We start from the raw sequence: 22328 nt of genomic DNA, 5'->3' as shown, positions 1-22328 counted from the left end.
ACACACACACACACACACACACACACACTTCATTTGCCAATTGCAAGTCCAAGTTGTCACCTGTGCTTCTGACCAAATGGCTATAGATTAGAGGTTCCCAGAAACTCTTCCTTGGATTCAATTAAGTTGCTAGATTAGCTCACAGATATCAGAGAAACATTTTATCTACTAGATTACCAGTTTATTATAAAAGGATATAACTCAGGAACAGCCATATAGAAGAGATGCACAGGGCATGGTGTGTGGGAAGGGACACAGAACTTAAACTCTCCCTTCATCTCCATGTGTCAACCGACCTGGAAGCTCTCCGAACCCTGCCCTTTTGGGTTTTTATGGAGGCTTCATTACACAGGCACAGTTGATTAAATCATTGGTCATTGGCAGTTGATTCAACCTTCAGCCCCTCTTCCACCCCAGAGGTCAGGATATGGGACTGAAAGTTCTAATCCTCTAATCACAAAGTTGGTTCCCTTGGCAACCAGCCCCCTCCCGTAGGTGCTTTCCAAAAGTCACCTCATTAATATGACAAAAGACCTTTATCACTCTCATCACTTCAGGAAATTCTAAGGGTTTTAATAGCTCTGGCCTTGGAATTGAGACAAAGACCAAATATATATTTCTTATTATAAATTGCAGTATCACCGTTGGCTAAGGTTCTTCTTGAGTAAATAAGCCTAGCTAGGTAAGCAACAAAGAGAGTTTATTGGAAGGATCTTGGGATATGTCATGGAATTCCAGCCTCAGGAGTGGCAACAATTGGGGTTGTAGGGAACCGCAGCAGCTGGAGGTTGGGGGCCTTCTTCTCAGAGTACATGTTCCCACAACTCCGTCTTCATCTCTCATCTCTGCTCTTTGCTGTGTGTGTCTGTGCGTAGGCCTTCTCTCCTCCCAGATAACATGATGGACGTAGGCTTGCCAAACAGCTTTGAGTGCATATTACTGGTTCAGCCACTTTTAAAGAGAAGGTTCTAGTGCTCCTTCCCAAATTAAATTTCCTGGGAAGGTACTAGTTGATCCAGTTTGGATCTTGTGTTTGCTCCCAGACCAATCTGCTGTGGCCAGAGGATAATGTTCCGTGTATAAACACGACTGCCCCCACTGTCGCCTGCGCTGGGGAGTAAACAGGTCCCCAAAGAGTGTTGTCTAAGCAGTCAATCTGGTAGATTCTATCCAAGTAAGCATATAAGCAAGGACAAAATAGTTCATAGGGAAAGCTAAAGCCCGAAATGAGTTGGCTTATTGAAAATTGCCAACAGTGATGACAGCAATATCAACATATGATCAAACCACAAGAATAAAGAAAAGATAGGGGCATTGCTGAGGAAAACTGTGAAATGTCAACAAATGTCAAAGAGCAAGTAAGACTAAGATTTCCGAGTTTGTCATTCTGGAGAGTCTCCTCAAAGTGGAAAAGATAAGACAGACAAACGTAAGACGACCCTCATGGCCTTCTCTCTCACTTTAATAAATAAACTTTCAGAGCACCTGCGGAACGGATAAACATTGCAGCTGGTGTTGAATTGAATCCCATGCAGGTCTCCATCATCATGTGGCCTCATAATAAATCTAAAGTCAGTTCGTAACTTCCAAATATCATTTGTAGTTCATGAACTGACTTGACAGCAGGTATGAGAAAAAAAGATCTGTGGATTATATTGTCCATAAGCTTATTATAAATTTCCAGCGATGTGGCTGCAAAAGAATATTAAACGTACTCTTTAAAAAATTATGTATTTGTATAAAATATACATGTATATGTTTATACCCACAATTTTTAGATTTCGAGGAGGTTGTGTGCCTCTGTGTGTGTGTGCGTGTGTGCGTGCGCGCATTTGAATAAAATTTGAGAAATATTGGAAAGCACAAAGAAGAAAGTTAAAAAGGTAGCCATAATTACCTGAGGCAGCACTGACTTCTGTTAGCGTTTCGGTGAATTCTCTTCCAGGCTCTTTTTCAGTGCTGATGTGTACAGAGGTCTCCTGGCTTTCAGTCCAGTGTCTTGCCTCTTCTGCATAATCTAAGCCAGTGTTACCCAAAGTCCAGTCTGCTGGCTGACAGCCTCACGATCCCCTCGAAGCTTGCTAGAGATATAATTTTTCTTTTCGGCCCTAGCCCAGACCTACTGAATCAAATCTCTTGGGATGGGGCCAGTTATCTGTTTACATAAGCCCTCTGGGTGATTCAGATGCACAGGAAAGTTTGAGAAGCACTAGGCTATACCAGTGCTCCTCCAAGTGTGGTCTGTGAACTGTTAATGGATGTGACAAAATAATGCAAAAATTGGAAGTAAACACTTCGAAACATTTGTATTAATTTGACATGATGGCTATGACATCCAGGTATAGGATCTTTAAAAAAAAAATAGTTTTATGGTATTTTACAAAATCAGTTCACAGTTGACTCCTTAAAAAAAGGAGAAAAAGAAACTCATGATACTTGGTGCCTGTGGGGAAAGATGAGAGGAGCAAATGAGACTTTATTTTCTTTGTTTAAAAAGAATAGCCACAAGCAAAGAAAAGCAGGTCCTTGACCACAGATGGTTTGAGAAGCACTGGTCTATGCTATCTGTGTCTCTTTTAAGACAAAACTGCTTGTTTTCAACAGGAACCTGCCACAACTGCGACCACTTGCAAGGGTCACTTCTAAAACAAGTGCTTGCTTGTTTTGCTGGCAGTGAGATAACTTGAACGTGGTGTGGAAGGATAATCAGGAGCTAGACTTTGGTGTTTAGGAACAAAGGAGGCCACTGTAGGTTGATTGGTTGGTTTGTTGGTTGGTTGGTTGGTTTAAAGCAAGGAAATGGCATGAACAGATCTGGTTTTTGAGATGAGCGAACAAGACTGGGTGCAGGAAGATGAGTTGGGAGAACTGCAGTTGTCTGGTCAAGAGTTGACAGAGTGGTGTTGATGGAGATGAGAAAAGTTGACAAATTCAAGATTTGTCTTTTGTCCTCACTTTTGTTAAAAGTTAAGCTTGAATACATTATCAGGATGTGAGAAAAAAAATTACCTTATTCTATGGTTTGGCTTTGCTTCCTATGTATCTTAATACTCATGGTTTTCAAGATAATCAGATTTCTGTGCTGTTTATTCAAATAAAGGATAGGTGAATGGTTGCATAGCGTGTGTTTGCTTTTATCTCATAGTCTGCTCACTGCCAGCTCCGTGCATTATCCTTTGACTTTTCCTGAATACCACAGTTCCATCTTAATTTATTATAGAAAATCCTGGACCTTATAACCTGAGAAGACAATTTTATTTTATTTCCACAACTTAAAAAAAAAATCAATTTTAATATTTAATAGACTTTATTGAAAATATGATTTTTCCTGGAATACACAGGCATAAAACTAATCAATTAAAATTTTAATATTGTTTATTTTATGTGATATGCACCTGCTTATATGACTGCTAATTTTTGGTAATTAAATTCAGTTTGTATGTATTTAGGAGACTACTCAGTGCCTAGCATGGTTTATGCAGTGATTCCCAGACTCTGGTCTTAACTGACCAGTAATATTTTTTATAAAACTGGGGAGTCTAACCTAGAGTCACCTTTTTATTTTATCAAGTAAGAACCAAAAACCAAATCAAGAATTTTTATATTTACTATCATCATCAATTCAAAAATCTAACAAAACCAAAGGGTGGGAAGTAGCCAATAAAAAATTCTGTTTTCTCCATTGGTTTTTTTAAAACCAACTTTACCGGAGGCATAATTTACATAATAAAATGCACATATTAAGTTAGGAAAAAGTAGGAAAGACAGAGTCTTAGAAGATAGGACAGTGATTATTAGAACCTAATAGATTTCATTTTTGAAAAATTCACACATCTCCTTTATTTTTCTCTTTTTGTGGTGGATTGGTGAAAATGTCATCAGGGCTGGTCTGCAAGCATAATTGGGAGCCTCCATTCTAGGAGTGGCTGAGAAAGAGGAAACAGTATTGGGGAGGAAAAATAATTTTCCCTCTACCTTTCTACATTCTTGGCTGAACCCTCCACACCCCCACCACACATGCCACTGTAGTAAGATATATTAACAGGAGAAAAAAAATTACATACGTGTACACATGGGAATCCAACAAAATGAGATTCGAAAGGCAGCCAGATGATTGAGGCTAATACCCTCCTGAGCTAGAGGTCTGGGGCTTCGGAGTGGGGGAGATAATTCATGGGAGAGTGCCAAGAGGAAGTGTTTGGTAAACAATGGCTCCCCTTCCATGTAGTAGGTTAGTCTCTCAGGTGAAAACGTTATCTCCGATATCTCCGGTAATACCTCCGTTCCTAGTACAGGTACAGGCTGCCTTTCTAATGTAAATCTTCCTTACAAAAGAGTAACTGATACTCAGTTTTCAGAGCATCTTTTGTATCTGCAGTTTCTCAAAAATGATAAATATGCCTAAGAAGCATATTTTGGGATGGCAAATTCTGCTACCCTCCGACAGAGAAAATGTAGAGCTAATCCTGAGAAGCTCTCACTGGGGGGCCTAGGGAGTGAAAGGTGAGGTCACCAGCTGAGGCTCACTGGTAGCTGTAAGGTGGGAAGGAGAATCATTCTTTTGTATTCATTTATTCATTCATTACCTCTTACCGAATCTCTCTCTCTCTCTTTTTTTTTTAAATATGTTTAGCCTATCAGCTGATCACTGTGGTGATTGCAGCAGCAGGAGGTGGGCTTCTGCTTATACTAGGCACAGCGCTGATTGTTACCTGTTGCCGGTGAGTGATGGAGTCCACAGTCTAATTCTGTTTCTTTGCCTGTGCTATGCGAGGGCCAATTCTTACTCTTAAAGAATGTGTGGGGGTGGTTTACAGTAGTAAATCATAATGTATGACTGAACCATTAAAAAGGGGGAAAGGAAAATTCATGGTAGGTAGTACCATGAGAGGCAAGACAAAGATAGCAAATGGGACAATTTTCTTTACTAAAAAGGAATGTCTAAAAGCGACAAAAAAGAGATTGGACTGCATCAGAATTAAAAACTTCTTTGCTATGTAGGGAAGGAATTTTTTTTCTCTACCCATCTAGGTTCTTTGGTGGTTTAATAATCAAATTAACAGACAGATTAATGGGAGAAAAACAAATTTTAATTACATACATATGGGGATAGGACATAAAAATATGAGAACCACAGGCAGTCAGGCAATTGAGGCTTATATGCCATCTTGAGCTAAGGGGAAGTGGGTAGGGGTCTAGGAATTCAAAGGGGAAGAAGACAATTCACAGGAAGATGGGAAGAGCAAATATTTTGGCAAACAAATGTTTGCCATGCCATGCAATAACAATGGGACACAGAGAGGAATTTGATCTTCAGGCCAAGCTGAGCTCCCCCACAGCTTACCAGACCTAGTTACACTCTTTGTAGTTATCTCTGGTAATAACTCTCTTCCTGGACCAAGCCCTGAATCTAAATTCTTTGAGGCCATTAAGGGGGAGGTGAAAAAGCTTTTCCTGAGTCTTTTGGGCCTTATTGTTTTCAGCTCAAAATACTCCCCGTGCCAAAGTGGCACATTCTGGGGAAATTTGTTCTGAACCCCTTCAGCTTCAAAGATCACTATCAAGAAAGTGAAACTATAACCCACAGAATGGGGGAAAGTAATTGCAAATCATATGTCTAATAAGGGACTGGTATCTAGAACATATAAAGAATTCTTACGACTCAATAATAAAAAGGCAACCCGATTTGAAAATGGGCAAAGAACTTGAATAGACAGTTCTTCAAAGAAGATACACAGATGGCCAGTAGGCACGTGAAAGGATGTTCAACATCATTAGCCATCAGGGAAATGCATTCAAAACCGTCATGAGATACCATTTGACACTCACTAGGATGGCTATTGAGAAAAAAACACAGGAAATCACAAGTGTTGGTATGAGGATGTGGGAAAATTAGAACGCTAACACACTGCTGTGGAAATGTAAAATGATACAGCCACTTTGAAAATATCTGGCAGTTCCTCAGAGAGTTAAACACCGTTTCATTTTGACCTAGCACTTCCACTCTTAGGTATATACCAAGAGAAATGGAAACTTATGTCCACACAGAAACGTGTACATGAATGTTCGTAATAGCCAAGAGATGAAAATATCCCCAATATCCATCAACTGATGAATCGATAAACAAAATGTTATATATATATCCACACAATGGAATATTATTGATGCATGCTATAATGTGCATGAACCTTGAAAATATTATACTAAGTATAATAAGCCAGTCACAAAAGACCACCTATTATATGATTCTATTCATATGAAATGTCTCAAATAGGCAAATTTAATAGAGACAGAAAGTAGATGAGTGGTTGCCTAGGACTGGATGGGCAGTGGGGAGAATTGGAAAGTAATGGCTAAGGAGTATGGGATTTCTTTTGAGAGTGATGAAACTTTTCTACAATTTATTGCGATGAAGGTTACACAACACTGAATATACTAAAAGCCACTGAGTGTACACTTCAAATGGGCAAATTAAGAAACAAACAAAGATGAAAGGGGTTACCTGAAATATCTGAGCAGCAGAGAAGTTGTAACAGGCACGTGGAATGGGCAGATACTTGGCAGTATGCCTGGCCCTGAGTTTCCTGGAAGCCAGTGAGACTGGGTTTCTACTGGAAAAGGAAGGGAGAGGATGGAGCTGGTCCTCCTTCTCTGTGATGATCTATTCAGATAAGGGAATATTATGACCTTTGATTTAGATGAAAATAAATGGCAAGAATTATTCTGACATAACAGATGGAGGAAACCTACCAAAATAGCAGGTTATCTGTTTTGATTGACATGAAAGACATTTTAAGATATTCTCTAATCTCCGGGAAGGCCGCATAGAGCAAGTTGCCCTAACTGCCCATGCAGGCCTCATGGTACAGCCTTTGCCTGTCATTTACAAAGTTGCCAATAAATGATCAAAGATAAAGTACGTGAGTGGAAATAAAATTCTGAGTATGAGACTAGGAGCTGGAGAGATAAAACCGGAGTGCTCAAGGGGACAGAAGCCTCATTTTTGTTAAGTGTCCTGTACCAGGTAGTGTAGCCATTCGGGGAAAAAGCCTGTGAGTATTGGTCACTGGGAAGGGAAGGTAGTTGTGAATGAGTAAGTCATTGTTTGAGACTGGATGCCTCACCCTCAATGGGCAACGCAGTGGCACGCCTGTTCTGAACTTGGTAGAAGGGATAATGCCTAAGTCACATGGTTTTATGACCCTGCGTTAGTCATTTTATGCTGTCCCTAGAATGTTTACTTATAGGAAAATTAGGTAGATGGAAGAAACTTAAGATTATCTTACCTAGTTAGGGCAAATATAACTTCAAGTACCTGATACTAGGCCCACTAAATGGGTGCATAACATGTATGCCAACTTCCAGTCAGCAAACTCTCACAAGTAGGGAACTTGTCCCAGGGTTTCCCTGACCCACATAAATGAGAATATATATAGGTTATAAGCAGGTAGGCTTTTTTTTTTTGCAAACAAAATATCCTGTTTGTATGGTTTGTGAAGTAGCTTCATGTGGTAAAAGAGCACTAGTCAGGGAGTTGGGAGGCGTGAATTCTATTCCCAGCTTTTGTAGTAGCAAAATGTGGCCTAGGAAAAAAATCACATCTCTTCTCAAAGCCAGAGTGGCCCTATCCTTAAAGCTCCTGTTTTAGTAAATCTAGGGTCTACTTTAAATGGGCAAATTAAGAAACAAACAAAGAGATCTAGGATGCCCATGTAAATTATGATGCTCAAGCTGATTTGGAACCCCTGGACTAAAGGCCTGAAGGCCTTTCATTTATGACTCTGAGTTCCATGGCTGCTCCTAAGATGCAGTGATCTCTGTCCCCGAGAAGAGTCTAAGTCAGCTCCACTGCAGCTGTCTTTGAGAAGTCTGCCCCTGGGAACCTGGACCTCTTGGGTCGGGAGATTTTTTTCATCTTTTCTTGCATCTAATTACATTTTTACTTGTTTGGAGCAAATGCTAAAAACAACAATGATATTCCGCAGTGGGCAGTTACAAAGAAATATACTAGTAGCTTTAGGTCTAATTCTTGTAAAAGACTAAATGGTGCTTTTGCAGATATCATTTCTTTATAGAACTTATTCATTTATCATTCATTCATTCATTCATTTATTTATTTATTTTTAGGTGAGGCAATCCTTGGTTGACCTCACAGATTGCGAGGAGCTTGTCAGCTTGCAATCTCTTATTTATTTTTATTTTTTTTATTTTTTACACCTACAGCACCTTGTCTTCCTAGGTGGTCTCCCATCCAAGTACTAACCAGGCCCGACCCTGCTTAGCTTCTGAGATCAGACGGGATCAGGCTTGTTCAGGGTGGCATGGCCGTAGACTAGAACTTACTCATTTAAATTTTCAAATATTTTTTACTCCACAGGAAGAATAAAAATGACATAAGCAAACTCATCTTCAAAAGTGGAGATTTCCAAATGTCCCCATACGCCGAATACCCCAAGAACCCTCGCTCACAAGAATGGGGCCGAGAAGCTATTGAAATGCATGAGAACGGAAGTACCAAAAACCTCCTCCAGATGACAGATGTGTATTACTCGGTGTGTAGTCCTATGTCCAAGATGACTTTAGACTCCAGTTTCCTCTGAGAATTAAAGAGATTCTGTTTTATGGTAGTAAAAGTACTATAGCTAGTTAAGGGTTAAAGAGAATGATGGCTTAAACTTCTTATTCACATAGTTTAATATTCAATTCACTTATGACCTATGTTCATGGTGTTTATTCATTTTGACACATATAGAGGCTACTTCCACAGAGCACATTACTTTCATGGGGTTGTAGCGATAACCCTCTTGTTACTGAATTTGCTTTTAAGTTACAGGATGGGAAACTGAAAGCCAGAGAAAGAATTTAGTAATACTTAGCCTTTGGCCCTTTCATTTTTGTCTCGTTTGCCATGCTTTACCTCATGTGATTGAATAGCTGAAGCTGAGGGATTGGAGAAAGGTATAAAGAGAATAATAATTCAATGTCATCCTCGACCAGCCCTCCTCAGAGGCTTAGAAGCTTATCTACTCAGTAGGTCTTTAATAATTTTCTGTGTCTGGCCCTGAACTGTGTCACTGGGAAAGATGGAAGCCTCCCTTGAACCCTTGCTTCTTCTGCCCCACATTGAATAATCCTTATCATACTCCTGCCCACTGCTCAGTTCATTTCACATTATACTATGTCAGCCGTAAAGCAAACACATATGGGATATCCGAGAGGAAAAATAAATAGATGTCAGGTGTCTTCTCATGCCATGTGGGGCTGTTTGAACTATAGCAATAAACATGAAACCTTGCCCCTTATGGACTTAATACTGCTAGGCAATCATGTGACAGAAGCCACAAGCACTCTGGTTGCTATGGGGATTAACCACGAGGGTTCAGACTTTGGATAGGAAGGGCGAGTTTGTTCATGCTAAGAATGCTCTTGTTTTTATGAACTCTGAAAAATTTGAACCTAAAGAACAAGAAGACGTAGAGAACACAACTTAGCTCTAGTTTAAATGTTTCCATTGATATTTTTGCATAAGGGATTTGTTTTGTTCTCTGTCAGGAAAGCCCTTTTACTCTAATAACTGAAGCTATAACTCAGCAGGTATCTTACCCAGGAGTGACTGCGCACTCACACCCTTTGCTAGGATCTCCTCAACCCCAGCATGGCATGACAGCATAGCAACAAGACAGGCCTGTAGAAACGCTGTGCGTTTCCATGGCATTAGCTAAAGAGTTGCCTTAAATAGATATAGTCAAGAACTTAAATGAACCTCATCTTCATTTCAAAAATAGGCTGAGTGTTCTATAGAAGCAGAGCCTAAGCTCATGGCATGAAGCTGTCAACTGAGTAAGAGCACTGACCCTCACACAGTGGTCTAGGTATACATAGGGCTTTTCTAGGATTTGCATTTATTCAATGCAGTGTCTAGTGTTTTATTTCCATCAAGCAAGTATTTTCCCTTGGCGGTCCTGGATGAGGGCCTCCTCAAAGTAGCCATGTCATTCCTGGGGGGCTTCTTCTGCATATCAGTTAGATAGTAACAACTCAGTAGGCAGGGACCGAGGCAGAGACACCTGAGAGTTGCTGCTGGCCTCTTGCTTTGTGGTCCTAACTGCACCTCCAACAGGGGATTGTATGCCCTTTCGAAGGTCGGTCCCCCATTCATGGCCGGGACAGTCGAGTTCAGCTAAATGCCAAAGAGGATTTAAAGCTGTCGTGCTCTACACAGAAAGATACTTTTTTAAAAGATCAAACTAATAATCGGATAATAATTAAAATTTGATTATAAGCAAGATAATAATTAACTGAGTCTTTTCTTATGTTGTTCTAAAATCACTGGGTTGCCCTTGACTGATGTTTTTTTTTAAATCCTCTTTTACAATATGGACACGGGTATCCCAGGTTCCATAAAGAGACAACTTAGAGGTCCTGACTTCTCGCTCAGATCTCATTCTTCTGTGTATGGCTGCTTCCATCTTAGATTTATTAAAATGTAGCATTCTTTTTCTAAAAAGAACTGTTACATTTAAGCACATGAATAATAAGCTGACTTTTTTACTCTTCTCTCTGGCCACCAGCCCACAAGTGTAAGGAATCCTGAACTTGAACGAAATGGACTCTACCCGGCCTACACTGGATTGCCGGGATCACGGCATTCTTGCATTTTCCCAGGACAGTATAACCCATCTTTCATCAGTGATGAGAGCAGGAGAAGAGACTACTTTTAAGTGAGAAGAGAGAAGGGCCCATTGCTCCAAGCTGGTGGCCCCCGGGACGTCTGTTGCTCAGAGAACTGCACCAGGGGAGCACCGTGCAGGACTTTTGGAGCCACACTGGTGTGGCAGGCAGAAAGTGGGACAGGCGAGAGGGGCGTGACCACAGTGGAAGGGGACAGATGGCACCTGTGGACGTGGCACTGCAGGCTGCTCGTTTGTTACTGTGAACGTGACCATGGGCCAGTACCAGGAGCATCTCTCTGAGTGACTGCAACTTGGCTGCTGGCTCCAGGGATGATGTCAGCAAGGGCAGATCATTAGGCACCATCGCAAGGACCCAGTTTTTCCTTAGTTTGCACTTTAGTAAGTTGGATCAGGAGGTCTGCTTTTGAATTTTTTTCAAGACTATTCCAGAAAGGCCTCTTTTCCTCAGACACGTCTACAGGCCTCCATTTGGTTATTAATTTACAGCCAAACACTGGCTTTTTAGTTGTTTTCCTGCCCGGTATCCATGTGTTAAACAATAGATGATGGTGATGAACTTACCACTAAGGTTTGGAGATGCTGTAGATTAATGTACAATATTTAATGTTTCTAGGTCTTCTTGTGCTTCGGTTTCCAAGCCAGCCCCCCAAAACGAGGAATTGAAATTTGTGAAGCACAGTGCACAACTCCAGTTTGTTTTCTCAGTCAAGGTGACACGTTGATTTAAGGTTTTTTCCCTTTGCAGTTAAATCTCACTTTTTAAAATATGTCTGGGCAAAACAACTTCCATTTGGTTTTAGTTTAAGTATCCAGTTGCCCCGTAGTGATGTCCAGCAAGCAGCAACGGGCACTTGTGCCTGGCGAAGGCCCCTGGAGCTAGAGTTACAGAGCTGCAGGCAGTAGGGCATAGCATGGTGCCAGGGACGCTGACCTTCATCTTTGAGGCCAGCCGTGCTACATATAGAATAGAAATGGAAAGATAAATGCAGAGTGGGTCCAAGCTGGTATTTCACCACTAAAAGAAGAGCAGCTGACGTAGTCCCTACAGCTGAATGTGGTTGGAGGAATGGGCTGAATCACAGGCAAGTTCCGTTTCCTGAAACACCAGTTCTTTGGGACGCTGTGTGGATTCCTGTGGAAGAGTAAGGAGCTGGGATGGAGCCACATGTAAGTCTACTTACCTTCTAGCGCTGCATCTTTGCTCGAATCTCCGATCTCATCCACGAACTCGGTGTAAACTTTCAACCAACTGCTCAAGCTATTTATTCACTGAAGAAGTAACTTATTTTCCCTGTTCCAGTAATTTGTACCTCTTTATACTACTACATAGTTCCCTCTAGAAACGCGGTTCTAATTCAAGTCAGCATCGGAGAACTTCTGGCCAGGTAGGGAGTTGAAAGTTTGCCTTTGAGAGGAAAATTCCATATGTCTTATTTATTATGGCTATGACATGGGTCCTGCAAAGGGGCACATCCAGTGCTCAGTGTCTTTCACTGCTCCTTGTGGAACTATGATTATCCTCATCATCTGCTTTTGAACCATCCTAGTTTTGGATGAAGTGAAGAGACCACAGAGGTCAAAGAATTGTTCCCACCCTGAAGCTTAGAGCTTGATGGCACCCACATTTTTGAAAATGGAGTAACGTTTGGGGACAATTCTGTCCTGGGCATGGTTGTTTCTTCAGAGTTCTCTACTCTATTCAGAATGTATCTAATCCTTATTCTTCTGCAATACTTGTCTCAACAGTTTTAAGTGCAGACTCCTGTGCCCCGTGGTCTCCACAGGTCATCAGCACCCTGCTGCAGCAGGAACACTAGTCAAGTGTGAGGCCTCTTAGAGTTAAGTTGCACTCATCTCATGACGTAGATTTTAAAAGAATTCTGTTTTTGTCAATGGATGCCCATTTAAAATTTCAGAGTGTCACCTTTTTGAAATCTTGGGTCTTGCATCTCTCTGTTGAACCCAACAGCCCTTTTTGCCTCGTGGCCTCACATCTAACTGGAGAGTTCTGAGCTCCTGCACTCAGCTCACCTGAGCCATCAGACTTGATCCCTCCTGAGGTGGCCTAGCTTCCCGGCTCTCCATCGGATTTTTGCCCATCCCCAGGACCCAGAGCCACGGTGGGGGGGTTACTCCTAGGTATACACGTCGGCCACCTTCAGCTGACATCACAGTTGACAAATCATCTCCTATATCTGGGCCAGAAGCTCCACAAAATGAAGTGTTCTCTCTCAAAAGCATTCTTGAGAAGAATCCCAAAGTCTAGGAAGGAATGTCCTGTGAGTTCTAAGAATGCTTCCCTGTGAATGGGTTTTGTGCATATGAAGTGGATTAAGAATATTGTTTTTCTTTACTGTGAAAAAAGCAAGCACTCTGCAATTTCTAGGAGGCATGTGGGGATGGGGAAAGTGCATCTCAAGAGCATGAAAGTCTTAAGAAGGCATGAAAACAGTGTGACTTTTAGCCAGCACCATCTGCCCACGCTGGGTGAGGAAGGGAGAGGCTGGCTTCCCTCCTTCTTGGGGATGGGACCTCCAGAGGGAACACCTGATAGGGCAGCGGCAGCCTCTGGTCTGAAAGGGCCAACTGGATGCACCCCTGGTAGCAGAAGCTCTTAGCTCTGGGGCAGGTGCTCACTGTCAACCCCCACACCTGGAGTGTGTAATTCATGCACACAGAAATGCTGTGGTCCTGTGTCGGGCCCCACAGCTGCGGGGAGGTGGGAGGAAGGGAAATGTGACACTTAACTGCCCATGAGATGCTTAAACTTCTGTAGGGAACAGTGGGGCTGAAGGAAACTACCTGTCCCACAGCAAGGTGATTCTCAGAGTGGGGCGCTGCTTGCCTGCTGGCCCCCCAGCATCTGTGGGTTTTGTTTAAGCTCTTATAAGGTCTTATTTCTCCTGTCTTTTCCTCTTTGCCCTGTGAGCCAGCCCAGGGTGTTAGAGATGAAATGGAAGCCTGAATAGTTAAAACTAGCATCCCTGGTGTTCCCACCATGGCCAGGCTCTGAACAAGGTACTTGGCCTCACCACACCCTTATGAGGTGGGCATGAGAATGCCCATTTTTTGCATAGATATAGGAACCTTCAAAGAAGAGAAATATGTTGCCTCGGAGAGCCTGGATTCAAACTCTTCTGCTAGACTTAATCTCCCCACTGTACCTCCCTGCCTCACCTTCCTGGCAATACTTCATCATCCAGTGCACTTTACATGTCAAAGAGAACATGAGAATGAGCTTAAAGTTTTAAGATTAAAAAAAAAAAAACCCTTAATATGATTAAGCAGTAACTAAAGTACAAAAAACGTTGAATCCCCTTTTAAAAAAGTCTTTTTGGGTTTGTCGTTACATATATTTCTTGGGCACTTGTGGTCACCATTAAGAAAATAGTGTCTGGCTCGTGCTTAGCAAGAAGCATATTGGTACGTGACTTAGGATGTAGGAAGTGTAAGGTGATGACCTGGGGTTTTGACAAACACAACTATTTGAGGGCCACTTTGCTTTTTTCCTCATAATAAGGCCATGGCTCCCACATATTGGAAGCGTATTTTAGTGAGTGTTCTCAAAGATGGAAACATTTTCAGTTGAATGTCTTAAATGCTGACAAATCTTCCTCCTTTGACAAAAGTTTATTTTCAGAAGCAGCTAAGTCATTTAGAGCCAGAATTGCTGAGTGGATAGAGTAATCAAGCTGACGGATAGCATTTGAAGTCAAAACCTAAGATGTGATTATTAAGTTCTTGAAGAGATAACGGTTAAAGTAGGCCTAAAAGGGAGGGCAGCATCTTTGCAATACAAGACTGGATAGCTGCCCAAGAAAATGTCTTTGAAGGATGATATTTATTCAGATGTTAAAGTTCCAGAGAAGACACAGCAGGGTCATCCCTAGCATATGGCCTTTGGGGGCCTCTATTAAGCCACATTGCCCACTGGTGAAGTGCCTGGGTACCCTGTAGCCCTTGAACTTTGCCCAGAGAAGCTAGAATTGTATATAGTCCAGTTGCTCCTGGCTTCGTTTAACCTAACACACCCAGAACTTGGGTTTGACCCAGAGTTCTCAAATCCTTACACTGATTTCAAAACTAGAGCACTTCTTTGGAGAGAGGGAGAATTTCAGCATTTCGCATCTTATTTTAAACTACCCTTAATACCAGAGATATTTTTTCTATATGAAAACTTTTGTGGGATTAGAAAGGGATATTCTATTTCCTTCTTTTTGACAGAGCATCATTCTGGGGTTCTTATATGCGTTTTGGGAAACATGGTTTTGTAGATTTGGTGTTTGAGTACAGTATGTGTTCTTCTTTCTTTCCCTTTTCATGAATCCCCATAAAAGGAAACTGGTTAAAATACTAGGAACATGAAAGAATTAAATTTCAGTTAATTTGTTGTGCGAAAGTATCTTTTCAGTAGTGTTATAATCCATCTTATTTAATGTAAACTGCTCACAGGAAAACCTGTGAAACCAGAGGGGACAATGTAGGTCTGAAAAGAGGCAGCTCTTAGCTGGCTCTGTCCCCTTGCCATTTTTAAAGAGGACATGTTAGATTCTGGTTCTATCATTGTTTTTTGAACGCACCTAATGCACTTCAGGTGCAGAGTCATTGAATAGGAAGGTTGGGACCACCCAGGGATGGGATGGGATCGGTCTACCTGGGAAACTAACCCAACTCACTTATCGTTATGTATTACTTTGGCCTGTTTCTTTTTTTAAAAAAAGATCTTTCATCATAGGTTGCTGTGAGTTTTCTTAATGTTTATGTTGCTGGATTTATGGTTAAATGGAGCATGTAGCTGGAATATGGACTTTTTGAGTTTTCATGTCCTGGATTTCTCTTTGCAAACCTTTAAACCTTAGCCCCTGATTGATTGTGTTAAACCCATTATGAGAATGTTATTTAAAGTTGTATTATAATTGCAATCTACACTAATTATTCAGTACTGTAGCAGCAAAGTATTATTTGTAAGAATTTGGTTATTTTTATACTTATATCCACTATAAGTCTGGCGTTCTAGTCAGTAAAATGATGCAATAAAATAAATATCATTTTCATTGTGTGTTTTTCTCATTAAAAAACATGCAAACCAGAGCACAGCAAGTTGTTTTTCATGAGAGCATCACTTAAACCATGGGACTCTTTGCAAAAAATCTTGTACAGTGAACTCTTACATGGCAAATGAAGGGACTGAGTCATTTCTGTATCCTCAGTGCCCAGGAAATATACTTTTGATGATGGATGGATGGACAGACAGATCAACCTAAATGATAAAAAGCCTGATTTAGGTATAAAGCCTGCCTTTGTTTACTTTTCTTTATGTGGTTTGAGAGTGTAAGTAACTCATTCAGACTGAAAATTTTGTCCTGAATGCCTACCACTCCATGCCAACTCTTTACGTCTTGGAGGAGAAGGGAAAGTAAGCACATCTGTGCTCTGTGGTAGAGAGAACTGGCAGGATTTGAAGACGGTGGGCCATGGGGCCTCACACTTACAGTGGCCGATGAATGTGGCTGTCTGACTAGAGATATATTAATCAGTCTTTCGTGGCAAGGGTGGATGAGCCTCTCAGATTCTGCCAGCTTTATGACAGAAACGTTGGCATTGGAGAGGCCAACAGTGGCTGCATGGAGCATAAAAGTGATCTTTTGGCAGATTAGACCAGAATTGTAGCCCATCAAACATCTCTTTGTGGAGATGCCCAGCAGCACTCCCCTCTCCTGACCCAGCCCTTCCCACTGAGCCTGCCCAGCCCACCAGTTAGCCCCTCACTGAGATCTTAACAGAAACCCGGGTACTGACACCTTTATTTTTCTGCCCAGCTCAGCCAGACATTATAAACGTCACAAAGAGATGCCAGAAATAAAGATATTTGTGTTGATTTTTATTGACCTCATAAAAACTTACAGCACTATCTGAAGGCCTAGGGTCTGATAGCTGGTACAAGACACTTTCTAACAATTTCATGGCTGTTTTTCCCAGATTGCAATGTCAGGCCTCAGAGTGTGCTCAGCTCTCTGAGCCTCAGTGTTCTGATGGGTGAAGTGGGGATGGTTATTGCCTCCCGGAGTTGTTGTGAGGATTAAAGGGGAGAATTCGTATGAAAATATACTATAAACTACAAAGAAACAACACACATTGGTTCTCTTCAATAGGGCCCTCCTGGCACCAAAAGCAAAACAATTGCAGGATTAATATGTCATTGAAGTGCTGATTCACTAGTAACTTGCCCTGAATACCTTGGACTTGATTCAACTTCTTGGAAATTGATGACATGTGGTGATGGAAGGCAGAATTATCAGCAGTAGGTATTCTGGACACAATAGGGAAAATAATATGTCGAAAATGACCTTTAGCCTAAGAGGAGGTATATTCAAGATGTTTGAAGAGGGTGGCTGTAGAAGAAATATATAAGGAAACCTCTCCAAATGAAGTGGATGTGCTCCAGCACCACTCTTCAGCTTCCGTACTGAAGGCAGAACTAGCATAGATGGAGAAGAGACATGTTTCAGGACATTACAGAGGAGGCCTTTTGTTTTAAAAATGGTAAATACAAATTAAAACAACACTAGAGTATATAAAATATAGAATCCCAGAATCTCAGGTGTGGAAGAGCTCTTAGTCATCGTTTATTCCAACCATCCTTATAAAGTGCTTAGGTTAGATTCCCTCATCCGAGTAGATGTCCGAGAAACAGGGAGCTTACTTGCTCTGAGGAAGCCCCCTGCATATCTCAATAACTCCAACTACTAGAATGTCTTTTCCTGCTTTCAACCCAGTTATTTTCCCCTTGTTGGATGAGAGTCCTTTTGATAGGGGTGAGCAGCTTGGAGGGGTAGAAGAACTGGATTTAGTTTAGGGCTACATGGGGACAGATTTGGACAAAGCTAAGCAGGAGAGGGGAGAGAGGCAAGGCTGGGGAGGAGGATCTGTATGAAGGCCACGTGGGCTCCAGGTGTAGAGAGAACCCAGTGATAGGGGACACAGGTCCTTCCGCTCTGGGCGAGCCACAAGCAACCTCCCAGGGACACGTGAAAAATGTGTGAGGAGAAAGAGGTTCCTGTCTATCTCTGCGACCTCCCCAGCCACCCTTGCAAGCATGGTTAGGGGATGACAGAGGCTGACAAGACAGTGGGACAGGGCGGATGACCCTGGCTACTCATGCAGACTTCCTGGATTCACATCCTCACTCACTAGCTCTGTGGCCCTGAACAAGTTATTTTTAATCTCTCTTTTGAATTCCTCGGATGTGATGATATAGAATCTACCTCTTAGAGTTGTCAGGAGAATTGAATGGCTCAATATCTATAAAACACTTACACCAGTATTTTATATGTAGTAAGTGCTGTGTGTTTGTTAGACATAAAACATTTGAGAGTTCAAAGTGAAGGAATCATTGACCATGACTTGGATTTCACGATTTATATAGCCAGTTTCACATACTGCCATGTTTTTATTATTATTATTAATAATAATAATAATAATTATTATTATTATTATTACATTCCTGACAACCTCCAAAACTATGAAACAGTTGAGAATCACATTATAAGAAGAGAGACATTGTAACGAAAGTTGCTAAGAGTAAATCTTAAAAGTTCTCATCTCGAGAAAAAAAAAAAAATTGTAACTGTGAGGTGATGGAAGTTAATTAAAATCATTGTAGTGATCATTTCACAATATAAACATCAAACCATTCTGTTGTACATGTCACGTTAATTATATATCGATTGGGAGAAAAAAATGTTCTCCTGAAAGGAAAAAAGCAGGTGGTCAGTGTTGAAAGGAAGGGATGAGAGAACATTCGAAATGACTGGGAATACGGGAGGAAGCTGATTTGTCACATGGAACGGTATTGGACAGAGGTTGAGAACAGTGGTCTTGTGGTAGCAGCAATCCCCACATAAAATAATTTTACTACGGCAGGGCCTAGCAGTGGGTATTAGAGCAGAGAAGAGGGCCAATAGGTTGACCCAGAATTGAGCTTTTAATTGGTAGATGGCACCAGAATGGGAGGCTGCTGGCTGGAGGAATTTACTGAGTGTTATCCTGTGGATCTGGACTTAAAAGAGGGGAAGCCTGGGTGAAAGTGAAGTGCTGACAAAGCTTCATATCTTTAATCCATATAATATCTAAAAATCTCATACGCTTTAATTAGAACAGTATATAAATAACTTTTCCCTTAAAATAATAGACAAATATCAGGAACGGGAACTACAAATAACCTAAGAAACATATGGAAAATGTTCAAACTCATTAGCGATCAAACAAATGAGAATTTAAATACTTAGGCATCCCTTTTATACACCTACCATGGTAGGAAAAAAATGCCTACATTTTAAAAATGGAAATATTTCATGCTAATGGATGAGAGGACAACTGTAGGGGTGTGAATTAATATAAATCTTTAAGAAGATAATTAGGCAACAATTTCTAGAAGCCTTAAAATTTTTATGTCTTGAATTAATAATTTTATTCCCCGGAATTTATATTAGGGAAATACTAATACAAAACAAAAATGAAATGACACACCCTACTCACTCCTTTGCCTCCTAGTGCTGGGCTTGTATCCAAAGAACTGTCAGGTTAACCTTCAGGAATAATGGAACTCTGAGACCACAAATGGGTCTTGAGGCTCTCTGTCCCCAGACTGATAGGCATTCCAATAAAGCAAGCTTTCTCAGTCTACTCTTCAGAGGCAGATAAGTCAAAAGGGCCCCCTAACTTCTTTGTTATTGATCCCTATATTTCCATAATTCCTAAAGTTCTATTACTAGCTCCTGGTTATCACCCACTAGACTGTGAACCCATTAAGGGCAGGGACCTTAGTTTTGCAATATCTATTTGTTTTATATTCACCTCTACACCCTTTTGCTAACACTCACATAGTAGATGCCTAATAGATATTTGTTAAATTGTCGTTTCAGTTGCTCCTCATTTTGTAATGCCCCATTCTCTATCCTATTTAGTTTGTGCATTGGCTGAAGATCAAGTTGGTCTTTTTGTTCAGTTAATTTATTCTTAAATGTCTTTGTGTGTGTGCCAAACAGTTGACATTTCAGCAGTGCTATGTTTATTAATAGACTCTCTCTCATATACCTTAAATCAGGGTTCAAGGTCCATGCCTCTCTGAGCCTATCAGCTATAATAACTTCTCATAATTCTTACTAGCAACAGGATATGGCAATGTGTGGGTAATAAAACATAGTGAGGAGTCAGTTGACTCATAGAAAGTTAAAAATGGAAAGGAGATCAGGAAACGATGGCATTACTCAACCCCTACTCTGATTCTACTGATGAGGAAACTGAAGATCAGAGAGAGGAAATTCTCCAAAGGTTATGTTCTGGTTCATGAAAGGGTTGGGCCGAGGGTACAGGATCTAGGCATCCAGTTTATTATAATTTCCTGGGCACATGTAGTCATCAAAAGTATGAGTCATAAGAGAATGTGAGCTACACCAATGCATGGCAGAGGGCTAGGCCAGCATACCCAGATATGTTAACCAACAAGGCAGAGCTCCATGATGAAGACAGAAGTCATCATGATTCTGAAAGAAGGCCAGGTTGGAGAACATGGGCAGGGAGGTGGGCCAGGTATAGACAAGTGTCTGAATGAAATAGAAACAGTGAGGTATGGTGAGTAGAGCATGACCTTTGAAACCTGGACTTCAACTCCAGAGCTGCTACACATCCCCTTATTACTCAACTTCTCTAAGACCCAAGTGTTTAGTCCGTAAAAACGTGCCCGTAGAACTGACTTCTCAGAATGGAGCTAAAGGAGACAATGAATGTGTGGTAATATTCAACTCAGCACCAGGAAAGAGCACTGGAAGATGGTTTGTGACATCTTCATGGAGATCAAGTCTTGTGGTCCTTCCAGGAGGTTAAAAGTGGCACTCATCCCTCTGTCCATCCTCAGGATGCTTTTGGACAGGGATGAGCTCGGATCTCAGTGGAGACCTATCCCCCTTGGGCTGACTACACCCTAGAGCCAGGGTTGGCACACTATAGTCCGTGGGCCAAAGTCAGCCAGCTGCCTGTTTAGCTTGAGCCACAAGCTAAGAGAAATTTTAACATTTTTAAGTTACTGGAAAAAATCAACAAGAAGAATCATATTTTGTATAATGTGAAAATTATGTGGAATCCAAATTTCAGTGTCCACAAATGAAGTAGAAGTTATTGAAACACAGCCATGCTCATTTGTTTGCATATTGTCTATGGCTGCTTTCATGCTATAATAGCAGAGTTGTGTAGTCAGGACAGAGATTATACGTAGCATTCTCATCACTTAATATGGCTGCTCAGCACACTGCATGTCACAGTGATGCCATTATAACTCAACTGTGTTTCAAATACCACATGTATGTAGGATCATACCATGACATTTTGTTTCTTTTTTTAAATTACCAATGCAAATTTTTTAATTACCATGCCAGAACAAGAAAAGAAGAGAAAAATGGACTTCAAATGTCATGCTTTTAAATCATAGTATGGATTATTTTCAAGTATGGAGTATGGATTATTTTATCAAATTAGATGGCAAAGTATTATTTATATGCAATGCCACTGTAGGTGGGCTAAAATAATAGATTATGTTAGTATTACCAGACAAATGACGGATCATAATATTCCCATCTCACAGGAAAGCAACCACCAGGAAAAAAATAGAACATTCCAAATGGAGTATCTCATCATAGCAGAATTTCTTCACAAAAATTAAATAACGGAAATGAGGCTGCGGTCAAAGCAAGTTTTTGAGTGGCTCATTTGTTAGCCAAGCAAGGAAAGCCATTTAGGGATGAGTTCATTAAACTGCATTTGACTGAAGCAGCCAAAGAAATGCATCCAGAGAAAAGAAACTTGTTTAATATTGTTTCGGCAGGAACATTTGCTCAGAGAGCTGAGAACATTGGGGACGGTATCAATAGTCAATAAATAACCAAAGCAAATCATTTAAATGGTTTTCATTGGCTCATGATGAGTTGATAGATGGTATTGATACTACTTCAGTTGTTTATTCAAGGAGTCAATGACAAGTCTGAAGTGACTGAAGAATTTAGCCTCTATGAATAGCTTCTGTGAAACAACTATAGGAAAGAATATTTTTGAAATAAAATCATACACTTTAAATGGGCGAATTGCATGGTATGTGAGTTAAATCTCAACAAAGCTGTTTTTAAAAAACTATTTTCAAAGAAGTTGTGAAAACATTTCAGTATAAACTGAAGTAGAATCTGCTAAGATATTTTACAACTTAGAGGTGGTAGAAATGTGTGTGAAGCAGAAAAAGCTATAGCTGGATTCATTTACAAAGCTCGTGGAAATGTTAGGCATTTAAAGCTTATGGTTATTCACTATATTATTCAAGTAGTATTTTATGGAAAATATTTGAATATATCATGTGTTATGGAACCAGTATTGTCAATGGTGAACTTCATTCATTGTCAATGAACTTAACCATCATTGGTTCAGTGAATTTTTGTAAATCTAGAAGCTAATATCCTGACTTATGCTACCATAAAGTGGTTTGATGGCTTAGCAGTAGTAAAGTTTTATTCCAAGTTTTTGAGCATAGGGCTGAGATTAAATTCTTTCTGAGGAGAACCACTATTATCAAAGAAGAATGGATTTTGAAGT

The 22328-nt window shown here is 40.7% G+C and overlaps 1 protein-coding gene and 1 non-coding gene across 2 annotated transcripts in view; one reads left to right on the top strand and one right to left on the bottom strand.

The window, feature by feature from the left end:
- HEG1 (heart development protein with EGF like domains 1) overlaps nucleotides 1-15748 on the top strand; it is an 82665-nt gene extending 66917 nt beyond the window's left edge. Inside the window, exons 13-15 of the mRNA XM_039842990.1 lie at nucleotides 4629-4721; nucleotides 8378-8552; nucleotides 10572-15748. Of these exons, the coding sequence (XP_039698924.1) occupies nucleotides 4629-4721; nucleotides 8378-8552; nucleotides 10572-10721 (418 nt within the window). The 3' untranslated portion in view covers nucleotides 10722-15748. The remainder of the gene's footprint in view (nucleotides 1-4628; nucleotides 4722-8377; nucleotides 8553-10571) is intronic.
- On the bottom strand, nucleotides 8215-8333 carry LOC120586883 (5S ribosomal RNA). The gene has a single exon (XR_005648823.1). It is a non-coding gene; the product is annotated as a 5S ribosomal RNA (ribosomal RNA).
- Nucleotides 15749-22328: the final 6580 nt, after the last annotated feature.

This window comes from Pteropus medius, unplaced genomic scaffold (genome assembly GCF_902729225.1).
Source record: "Pteropus medius unplaced genomic scaffold, Ma_sr-lr_union100, whole genome shotgun sequence".
Classification (NCBI taxonomy): domain Eukaryota; kingdom Metazoa; phylum Chordata; class Mammalia; order Chiroptera; family Pteropodidae; genus Pteropus; species Pteropus medius.
This window is presented reverse-complemented; position numbering and strand designations above follow the sequence as displayed.